The 11,526-nt window shown below is 31.8% G+C and overlaps 2 protein-coding genes across 3 annotated transcripts in view; one reads left to right on the top strand and one right to left on the bottom strand.

The window, feature by feature from the left end:
- The first annotated feature begins 223 nt into the window (after nucleotides 1–223).
- Nucleotides 224–5,615, top strand: LOC107878511 (subtilisin-like protease SBT5.3). 2 transcript variants are annotated; one of them, XM_047415493.1, is made up of 11 exons: nucleotides 224–373; nucleotides 485–594; nucleotides 688–785; nucleotides 997–1,164; nucleotides 2,654–2,762; nucleotides 3,247–3,781; nucleotides 3,891–3,988; nucleotides 4,088–4,333; nucleotides 4,428–4,545; nucleotides 4,637–4,850; nucleotides 4,942–5,615. In XM_047415493.1, exons 1-11 carry the CDS (start codon nucleotides 281–283, stop codon nucleotides 5,475–5,477), a joined length of 2,325 nt encoding a protein of 774 aa, XP_047271449.1. In that variant the 5' UTR covers nucleotides 224–280; the 3' UTR covers nucleotides 5,478–5,615. The 2 variants fall into 2 exon arrangements, with proteins under 2 accessions (XP_047271449.1, XP_016581017.1); XM_016725531.2 differs by having other exon boundaries at nucleotides 4,431–4,545.
- Nucleotides 5,616–6,958: 1,343 nt separating this feature from the next.
- Nucleotides 6,959–11,526, bottom strand: part of LOC107877366 (cytochrome P450 724B1) — an 8,551-nt gene continuing 3,983 nt past the window's right edge. The window contains exons 3-9 of the mRNA XM_016724023.2: nucleotides 11,117–11,269; nucleotides 10,653–10,898; nucleotides 9,899–9,985; nucleotides 9,622–9,700; nucleotides 9,359–9,465; nucleotides 8,541–8,662; nucleotides 6,959–7,269 (exon numbers count right to left, since the gene is read on the bottom strand). Coding sequence (XP_016579509.1) covers nucleotides 7,176–7,269; nucleotides 8,541–8,662; nucleotides 9,359–9,465; nucleotides 9,622–9,700; nucleotides 9,899–9,985; nucleotides 10,653–10,898; nucleotides 11,117–11,269 — 888 coding nt within the window. The 3' untranslated portion in view covers nucleotides 6,959–7,175. The remainder of the gene's footprint in view (nucleotides 7,270–8,540; nucleotides 8,663–9,358; nucleotides 9,466–9,621; nucleotides 9,701–9,898; nucleotides 9,986–10,652; nucleotides 10,899–11,116; nucleotides 11,270–11,526) is intronic.

Here is an 11,526-nt window from a genome sequence, read left to right on the forward strand (position 1 = left end):
AGTTGGAGGGAGTAAAACATATCCATAGGATGATTAATTTAGGAAGAACATAATTAAAATACATGAAGAGATTGTTTATACATAATTGTATCAAGACATAAGCCGTGAATATTTGAATTTAAGTCATGCAATAAATGGATACATTTCCCACTAATTAAAAATAAAGATTCATTATTATTATTATTATTATTTTTTAATATAGAAAATAATTCATTGAAAGGTCAACTACAACTCTTTAAATAGAAACACTGTGTTATTGAGAGTGAAATGACTAAAGAACATGAAGATACCAATGGGAGAAAACTCTGCCATGTTATGTCTAATATCTCTTCTTTTTATGTTATTGGTTAGTCCCACATTGGCCATTAAAAAGGTAATTATTTAGCATGAACTTTAAGTTTTTAACTCTAGTTTTTTCCATTGTTTATAGAATTAATGTTTGAAAAATAAATAAATTGTGTAATGTGATTTGATTTGTGTGAAGTCATATGTGGTGTATATGGGTGCACATTCACATGGAAAAGAAGTTTCATCAATTGATTATGATAGAGTAAGAGATTCACATCATGAGTTTCTTGGATCATATTTAGGAAGGTAACATAATTACGTAATTATGTAATGTTTTTAATTAATTACTTGATTTATATGAATTTTATAATCTTGCATGTTTGGAAATCTTAATAACAGCACTGACAAAGCAAAGGAAGCAATTTTCTATTCTTATACAAAACACATCAATGGCTTTTCTGCTATGCTTGAGGATGAAGAAGCAATGGAAATTTCAAGTAAGCAATCTTGGATTATCTTTATCATTTGTATAATGTTGTATTTGCCTCTTGTTTCGGATTTGTGCCGAGTAGGGTCTACTAGACCTTTTATCTGGCGCGACTAATTCAAATTCAGGCCACGTAGCACTCACTAAAACACTAATTAAATGCGAAACCTCTGGTTAATCCTATAATGTTGAAAATATGAACTACTTTTTTGTTTTGGCAGAGCATCCACAAGTAGTATCAGTATTTGAAAACAAGGGGAAAAAATTACATACAACAAGATCATGGAACTTTTTGAGGTTGGAGATTGATAATGGAATAATACATCCAAGTTCATTATGGAACAAAGCAAGATTTGGAGAAGATACAATTATTGGCAATCTTGATACTGGTAATTCTTTTTTATTTTTTTAATCATCATCAGATCACCATTAATTAATTTTGTATTAAGACAGATCCAAACTTAAAGTTGTTTTCATGTTTGAAAATTATTCAGCAATATTTTCAATCATTTCTCTAATAGTCATTTTGTTCCAAAATATGTCTACTTTGAAAAATGTTTTTTTTTGGGAAGTACTTTTTGAAAAATAGCATGTTTGGCTAATCAGTTTGAGAGGAATTATTGCACAAAAAGGACTTATTTACACGCTTTTCCTCTATGCATGTTGCTTGGACTCTTAAAAAAGCTATTACACCCGTGTTAGATTCTCGACACACATCAAATTTTATTTTTTGAAAAGTTCGAGCAACATACGTTTGCTTGTTGGGGTACTTTGGTCAAGCAGACTATTAGCTCATGGTTTAGTCAACAATAGGCATGTGAAGAAAATTGAGCTTGTAATAAGTAGCACCTTAGATCGTTGACTTAGTTGATGTAAAGATGTGTTGTTTTGTGATCCCATAATTGTGATAAAGACCTTATTGGAAACTTGTGTGATTTGATCTTGATGACAATAAACTATAGTAGTTGAATTGAATATTGATAAATCAAGATCTCATTAATCTCCCTACTTTGGCCAACCCACTTTCACATATACCAAAATATTAATCTATCTAACAGAAGGTTCTTTTCTTTTATCAACAATTTCTGCACCTTTCAGCAGTTGAAAGAGTAAGCATCAAAGAAGTAGAATTATTTTATTCACATTAGTATTACAAAAGTAATTGGTAGGATTCTAGTGTTTTTGGGTTGGTGGGGTCAATTAAAGTATAGTACTCCTATTTTAATTAGAATTGTATTTAATATTCCGATTGTGTGAAAATCAAAAGTCATTTTGCTTTCTCTACAACTCTAATCAAAGTCGTGTTGGTCTAGAAGGTTAACTCATGCATTTATTTGATAAATAATGTTCATAAAAGTTTAGGAACTCGAATTATTTTATTGCATGTTGTTCAATCATCCACATAACTTGTGTTGTCCAATCATAGACAAAAGCCTACATTATAGTGGACAGTGGCGGAGCCACACTTGTCTAAGGGGTATCTCTTTGAATAAAAATAACAATGTGTATATAAAAGTAAGAAGTTCAAGTTCTGTTAGGTATATGTACTATATATGTTGAATCTCTGTTGGTAAAAGTTACCAATAGTGAATAGTGCTATCACTGAAAGCAAAGAATAATTTCTGATGTCCTTGCCTAAAAAGATGGATGTTTTCATCCTTTCTTCTTTGTCTTAAATAGTCAACCTTTTGCAATACACAATTCCCATACAACTTTTCCACTTTAACAGCTCATGTCCAAGCTATTTTTTCTGTATAAACTTAGACTAAAAGTATAACTGTAAAGAGTTCATGATGATTTATTTTCTTTGTTACATTATGACATTTGCTGTTTTCCTCAATTGTTCAAACTTTTTGTCTGATGGGGTTTGTGGACCAGGTGCCTGGCCTGAATCAGAAAGCTTTAGTGATGAAGGATTTGGACCAATTCCATCAAAGTGGAGAGGAATTTGCCAAAGTGATTCTGATCCCACCTTTCATTGCAATAGGTAAATTGTATATCCCTATGACCACTTCTTTTAGTACCTTATCTGCACAGCTCAACAAATAGAATATTTTGCACTTTGGAACATTCAGCTCACTGACATTGTACCCCCCTTGAAATTTAAACCATACACTTTTCTTTATTTGCTTTAGTATAATTTGTAACTTTTAATAATCCATGTAACACTACGTACAATATACCCTTGTGGTCCGGGCAGAGCGAGAGCTTTAGTGTACGTAATTTTTGGACAAGATAAGTTAATCCTAAAGTTTATGTTGATCCGTTCCTAAGTAACCAAATCCGCGATAACTTAAAATGGGCTTAAGTACGACATCATACCAGTGTAATACCACAAGTGGAGTATGGGGAGGGTAGTGTACACAAACCTTATCCCTACCTTGTGGAAATACAGAGGATGTTTAGGATATGTAGTTAATGGTATCAGAATGATGATTTTGGCATTGAAGTTATGTCTATTTTCATTGAAGGAAGCTAATTGGGGCAAGGTATTTCAACAAAGGGTATGCTACTCTAGCGGGACCTCTAAATTCAACCTTCAATACACCGCGAGACACTGATGGCCATGGTTCCCACACGCTGTCCACAGCCGGTGGGAACTTTGTTGAGGGAGCAAGTGTTTTCGGGTATGGAAACGGGACAGCAAAGGGTGGATCACCAAAAGCAAGAGTAGCAGCTTATAGAGTTTGCTGGCCTCCAATTTCGGGCAATGAGTGCTTTGATGCAGATATCTTGGCTGCATTTGATAAGGCAATTCATGATGGCGTGGACGTGCTTTCTGTATCACTTGGAGGAGGTGCCGGAGCTTATGTCAATGATAGTGTGGCCATCGGTTCATTTCATGCTGTTAAAAATGGCATTCTTGTTGTCACATCTGCTGGTAACTCTGGTCCTGATGCTGGTACAGTATCAAATGTTGCACCTTGGCTTATCACTGTTGGGGCAAGCACCATGGATCGCCAGTTTCCTAGCTATGTAATACTTGGAAACAAGAAGCGTTACAAGGTAATATTCTTTTTTCTTTGCATAAAATTATTCTATACTTATAAATTGTTGAATCCTGGATGTGACTTTTTTATTGTTGTATTGATTTTACTTGATGAAATGTTGATAGGGAGAAAGCTTATCAGTTGAAGCACTGCCCAAAGGCAAGTCCTTCCCAATCATTAATGCTGCTTCAGCAAAAGCTCCTCATGCTAGAACTGAAGACGCGTAAGTATAATCATCTTATTCCCCTAGTTCTCAGTACAAACAAATTTGAAATTTTAATTTGCTTGTTTAGTGTTTACTTGTATCTATGTTCTTCTGCAGCCAACTATGCAAAGCTGGTGCATTGGACCCTAAGAAGGTAAAGGGAACTATTTTAGTTTGCCTAAGAGGAGATAATGCAAGGGTTGACAAGGGCCAGCAAGCTGCTCTGGCAGGTGCAGTTGGAATGGTTCTAGCCAACGATTATGCATCTGGCAACGAAATCATTGCTGATCCTCACGTCTTACCAGCTACGCATATTAGTTACGCTGATGGCCTTGCTGTCTTCGCTTATGTTAATGCAACAAGGTAGAGCAATTTATGAACAGATTTAACTTATATATACTAACAGTATAAGGATTGTATCTTACTATGTCGCTTCATTTTCTTGTTAAAATGTAAGTAGAGAACCTACGGCTTCCATTACACATCCAACAACTCAATTGGGTACAAAGCCAGCTCCGGTCATGGCAGCCTTTTCATCGATAGGGCCTAACACAGTTACACCAGAGATTCTCAAGGTCTTACTACAAATTCAAGAATATTGTAATTTTTCGCGCTTGTTAGATTATTGTCATTCATTGGGTCATTTATTTGGTATTGTGTTTGCAGCCTGATATCACTGCTCCAGGAGTGAGTGTAATCGCTGCCTATACTGGCGGTCAAGGTCCTACAGGTCAAGATTTTGATAAACGTAGAGTCAAATATAACTCGGTTTCAGGCACTTCTATGTCATGTCCTCATGTGTCTGGTATTGTTGGTCTTCTGAAAACTCTCCACCCTACTTGGAGTCCTTCAGCTATCAAGTCTGCCATCATGACAACTGGTAAGAAAAAAAAAACCTTTTCAAGTACATAAGTTTCTAATTACTATCGTGGTTCTGGTTCTGATGCCATGTTATATTTCTTGTTGTACAGCAAGAACGCGAGATAATGTTGTGGAGCCAATGTTGAATGCTAATCACATCAAGGCAGGTCCATTCGCTTATGGATCAGGGCATGTAAGGCCAAACCGCGCAATGGACCCTGGCTTGGTCTACGACTTGACAATCGATGATTATTTGAGCTTTTTATGTGGACAAGGCTACAATGAAACTCAAATCAAGACATTTACACAAGGCCCTTTCAAATGCCCCAAGCCGGTTAATTTCATCAACATGAATTTACCATCAATCACAGTGCCTAGTCTCAACGGGTCTGTTACTGTCACTAGAACGTTGAAGAATGTTGGATCTCCAGCTACATATAAAGCGCGTATTCGCAGCCCCATTGGAATTTCTGCTGTAGTTGAGCCAAATAGTCTGGAATTCAAGGATGTTGGTGAGGAGAAATCATTCAAGATTACATTTAAGGTTGAAGAATCCAAAGCACCAAAAGATTATGTTTTTGGAAATTTAATTTGGTCTGATAGAAAGCACTATGTTAGAAGTCCAATTATAGTAAAATGTACCTAGGTTGTTTTATTAGATTGTTTGAAGTAGTGATTTCTAAGTTGATCCACTGATATAATTTCTCTGTTCTACAAAAAAGAAAGAAACAAGAAAGTGTAGTTCTTAGTATTTCTTAATGAAAATCTTTTAGTTATACTTTAATGATATCTGAAGATAACCAATTGTTAATTGTGAAATGTCGTTTGAGAAACAACAAGTGAAGAATCCTTAACAATTGGTAGGGAGAGGGAAGGGCCGAGTGTATGCAGAAAAAAGTTATAATGAGTCATTTTTGGTGTTGCTAGAAGCGATACATGCGCTCGTCTTCTGCTTGCCGACTCGAAGTAGGGGCCTTTTGACTCCCAGGGACACACGTAATTGGCTAAGTCATTGTCGCGGAAGAGTTGTGCATGTCTTGAAGTACAATCTCCATCAGGTGGCAGGTAAAATCCTTTTTGCAAACGACTAAAATAACCAAGGATATTGTAAGTGAACCACTTACCTTATTGCCGATCCATTAAGATTCAGCCCTTTGATAATTCTTTGCAAATGACTTAAATACACAATTGGATATTATAAGTGGCCAGACTAGCCTTGTTGCCATTCAATCTTTTGTCACTTCGATTTGTACGAGACAAAAATAAAACAAGTCATCTTTTTGGTGTTCAATTTTCAAAATATTTTCCAAAAACACTTTCAGTTAAAAGCACAAATAGTTTTCCCTTACAACTATATAATATATATTTAAACTTCATATTACTTGCTTCAACTAATGATATCATCCAACACTTAGAGATACATCTTAGACGGTCGATTACAATTCACGTGAACTAGTAACTATATGTAAAGAATTTCACTAAATATTTTACAAATAACTGACTGTCCATTTAGTTATTATCATAATTAGGGATTTACATAGGTCGGATTGGTTTGATTTTTATTAAAAAAAATAAAAAATCAAACCAATCATGTCGGTTTATTAAAACTATAAATCAAATCAAACCAACATAAAATTAGTTTTTTTAGTTTAGGTTTTAGTCGGTTTTTTGGGGTTTTTCATTTTTTTTTGGGTTTTTTTATGATGATATGTATTTTGTATTTTTGCAAACTGTTGCTACAAAAATACAAATACATATGCTACATAATGTAATTTGATAAAAGTGTTGTTATTTTTTATAATTTAATACTTAAGTATGCTACTTTATGTATTTTATATATCTACATCTACTTTCAAATTATTGAAAATTACTAAAACTAGTTGAAAAGTATTTAAAAAGTAGATTATAATTAATATTTTATGTATAAAAAAGTTTGAATATATATATATATATTATGTCAGTTTGATTCGGGTTCGGTTTGACCTTTTTTTTGTTAACATCAAACCAAACCATAAGTCGATTTTTTTTTCTCGATTTGGTTTGATTCGTTGATTCGGTTTGACTTGACTGTTTGGTCTGTATACTCCTAATCATAATAATAACTTGAAGTTGATAAAAAAAATAGGATTTGAGTCATGAATATGAATCGACTAATACTTAGACATTAAAGAAAGTGCAGAAAAATTATTACATTTCTCCCCGGAATTATGTATGCATACACCAAAAAAAGAAAAAGAAATAAAAAAAGGAAATCCTGTTTTCTTTCTGTACTAGGGAAAACAGATGATTATCATAAGTATACTAATGACATATCATTGGACTTTCAATTGCCTAATCCATGGGCCTAAATAGAATTTTGATGAAGTCTGATTGTTAAACCATTTTTGAACTCCACATATGGATATGCAATAGGCCCTTCTCCTTCTTGTACCTCCCATCTACATAACATGTAACCATATTATATAAATTTATTTAGCACAATAAAATATAGAATTAAACAGTGAAAAATACGTTTAAAGTATCCCCATTTTTGATAGATGATAAAAAAAAAAGTGAATACTTAATAGAAGTATGTGTTGTGTGTTGATTAATAGTTAGTGACAGTTCAAATAGTATCACGCCTAGTAATTTAGGTGTGAAACTCAGAAAACCAAGATGCTTTACGTGTATTTTTCACCCTTCGTTGTATATGTTAGATAGAGATAAATTTAGAAATAAGTTATTTTATAATCTTTGTAATTGATAAATAATTACGGCCACGGAGTTTCTAATTTCATGACTGAAACTTTAGGGTATTATCATTAAGTTTCACGTGTGCAATTTGAGTTAACTCGAGATAAAAATAACTATCTATATATGTTAGATGGAGATAAATTGACAAATAAGCTATTTTACATTCTTTGTAACGGAAACATGGTTACTTTCATAGAGTTTCTAATTCCACGACTGAAATTTAGGATATTATCGTTGAGGTTCACGTTTGAAATTTGAAACTCGAGATGACAATAACTATCTAATGTTAGATAGAGATAATTTACAAATAAGCTGTATTTTATGATTTTTGTAATTGAAAAATAGTTACTACTATCATACCAGAGGCGTCTCAATAAAATTAGTGGTTTAAAGACAAATTTTAATAAGATCTGTTACATATATAAACGTACACATAAAAATAATATTCTAATAATTTAGAGTTGTTTTATTTGTTGATGTATAGCAGTTGTTTTGGTGTAGTATTTTTTTAGAAGACATATATATAACCTTAACTTCATATATTAACATGATTATTAATAAATGTAAGGATTAATTCTAGTTAATAAGATGTTAGTCATTTATTTGCAATGCATTAACTTGGATGTTGTTATTAAAATTTTATTCATTAATGTAAAGTTTGAATTGTTTAGTTTAAAGTTCTAAAATATATTCTTGTAAAAATGAGATAACTTGTGTTCTCTTTTTTTTTTTTAGCGTAATTTTCATGATTATTTCAAGTGAAGTTGAAATCATAGAGTTCACTATTAAAGTTTTTGAGGCCTAAAGCGAAAGTTTTACTAGCCTTACACTTGAACCACCCCTATATCATAGAGTTTCTAATGCACGACTGAAACTTTAGGATATTATCATTGAGTTTCATGTGTGAAATTTGAAACTCGAAGATCACGATAACTATCTACTTTTACAATTATAAGACTAGAAAAATTATAATTACCTGTAATTTTGTACTAGGTGGTGGAGGAAAAATGCTACTTCAACCTTTGCAAGTTCAAATCCAGGACAACATCTTGACCCTCCACCAAATGGAGTCAATTTCTTGCATATTTGCTCATCACTCTAAACATTTTAATTTTAATGCAAAAAAGACAAGGAGTTATTAAATGATAATGAACCTTAGTTTAAAAGAAAAAATATGAGAGATATGGAGCTTAATTAATCCTTTGTTATGACATAATCACTTGTCATAAAGTAGATACAGGTCATTAAAGATTAAATTTTATTATCATCTAATTAATTTTCCCTTTTTCCCACAAATAATTATCACGTGTCTTCTATTATTGAGACGTTGAAGACCCACAATGCCAGCTTTAGTTTTAACAAAAATCTAGGGTTAATATATTAAAATACGTTATTATAATATTTACAGGCAAACCTTCTTAAACTATAAAATTTTTAAGACCGAAATAAGACAGATTATCTATTACTATAATAATAAGTAAATATAATATTAGTTCATTATATTTTGACTATGTATATAATTTAAGTTTTTGACCGTACATCTTAAAATTATATACACCATCAATATAAATACTTTTTACTACTAGTATTAGATTTGCCCAAATGAAACCACAATAACCAAGCCTTCTTGAAATATGCAATTTGTGAACTTCTATATAAAAGATAAGATTCTATTGAAAATAATCTCCCGTCCTCGTAAAAACACATATAACCTACCATTTTAGATCTTGCGATATGGCAAGCATTTCTTATATTGACTATGTATATAATTTAAACTCGGAGTAATATAGTTACCTCCCATCTCCAAGGATTAAAGTGTAGGGCATTAGGATGAACTGTTGGGTCCAAATGAACTGCACTGAATATTGGTAGGACCTTCCAACCCGCTGGAATCACGTAATCTATAATTTACAATTTCACATTATTATAAATAAATAAATAAATAATAGTATATAAAATTGTTGCAATGCAAAAGGCTCATGCATGCATTATTACATATGAACATGTTTAAAATATAAGTAATATATTTGTACCATTACAGGTCAACTTAAACAGACCTCTAAATTTGACATCTTTAAGGGCCTTTCGGTGCACAAATTTGACAACATTCCCATATCTCAGAGCTTCATTTATTACCTGTATTTAATAACAATAAAATAAAATCAAGTTAAAAGAAACCAAAATAATAATAATATATACTTTCTTCGTCTCAAATTATCTACTATCATATTTTTTTATATGTTTTTTAGATGTATATAAAAAAAATACGACAGATAATTTGAGACGAGGAGTATAATATTGGGTAATGATTGTAGAGAGCACATTCTCACGAACCTTTTGAGTGAAGTCCATCTTCTTGTAATCTTCCCAACTCAAAAACTCCTCCTTTTCCTTCGTGCTTCCTATGTTATCATGCTCTTCCTACATTTTATTATTATTAATGAGAATTTAGAAATATTTTATATATATATAAAAGGCAGGTCAAAAAATATATGATTATCATAATAACAAAGCAATAAAATACTACATGCATCTTATCTATGTAGCTTTTTTCTTGAATTTAATAGTCTTTGATTTTAAGAGCATATGGACAAACTATTAGTACTCCCACGCAGTAAATGTGTATATCTCATCTTTGAAGTTTAGGATATTGGAAAGATTAAATTTTATTCATTTAATTATATTTTTAATTCATTTTTTCATAAATGGATGTCATTTTTCCCTGTGGGTCAAGCACGTAATCTATGCGATGTCAAAATGTGTGATCATTTTAAGTTTAATTTTTTTAAAAAAATATATTTATTTACTTAATTATATTCTCAAACTGCAATACTTAATAATCTTAAACTCTTAAACATCTTTTACTAACACTCTACTGATGATTGGAAAGGTAATTAGAGTAAATTTAGGTAAAAAATCTCTTAATAAATAGAAGTAATTGTTATGTTTCGAAAAAGTCAAATATTTCAAAATCCACCTCCATATTATCGATAGGAGAGTAAAATTTGCAAACACTGCCCACACCTGAACATATTTCAAACCAAATCCAATACAAAAAATAGTATGATTTAGAGAGGGATGTAATTACCTTAAGTTGATGGAGAACAGTTTGTGATTGACCAACAAAGAAAACGATCATAGCCATGAGGAGAGAAGTGGTCTCATAACCACCAAGGAGAGAATCAAGAACAAAGCTAACTTTTTCATCTTCAGATAAGGTATCAACACAAAGAAGTATCTCTAGAAAATCATTCTTTTTACTATCATCACCATCATCTTTTCTTCTTCTTTCCTCTATAATTGCTTTGATAGTTGATGATATTCTACTTCTAGCCTGTAAAGAAAAACAAAAAGTTGAATTTCACATGCCCTACTTTTAATAATTTTTTTGCAACAAAAGCATATCTAAAATAAACAAATCTATGGAAAAAAAAAATGACAGACTTTGAACCTATGACCTTCTGATAACATGGCATCAACTTTTGCCGGTTACTCTCCTTAAAATAAATAATTCTATAGTTTAATTAATTAGTTAAATAATTAATAATGAACCTGCACTGCTCTTGCATATGGAGTTCCAGGTATGTAGAGTGGTAAAGAAATTAGGCCTCTCATGAAAGCAAGAAAATCTTGAAGAATTGTTGCACTTTGTGGATCATCTGGAGTTAATCCAAGAACTTGTTTCACTATCACATTGAATGAAAACTGCAGTAATCAACCACACACAAGAAAAATAAAAAATTATGTCACAACCCCGAGTTTAAATTCTATGCACTGACAGTATAATAAACTAGGAGAAGTTAAACATTTGTTGTTGGCCAATAATATTTACAGAAAATATACATATAATATACACTAGTTATTCATAAATTATATATATATGTCGACTATGTTTTGGATGACCGGCTATTTAAATTAATTTCTTATATACACAATTATAAGTTTCATCAGAGACGGAGCTA

This window comes from Capsicum annuum, chromosome 7 (genome assembly GCF_002878395.1).
Source record: "Capsicum annuum cultivar UCD-10X-F1 chromosome 7, UCD10Xv1.1, whole genome shotgun sequence".
NCBI classification, from domain to species: Eukaryota; Viridiplantae; Streptophyta; class Magnoliopsida; order Solanales; family Solanaceae; genus Capsicum; species Capsicum annuum.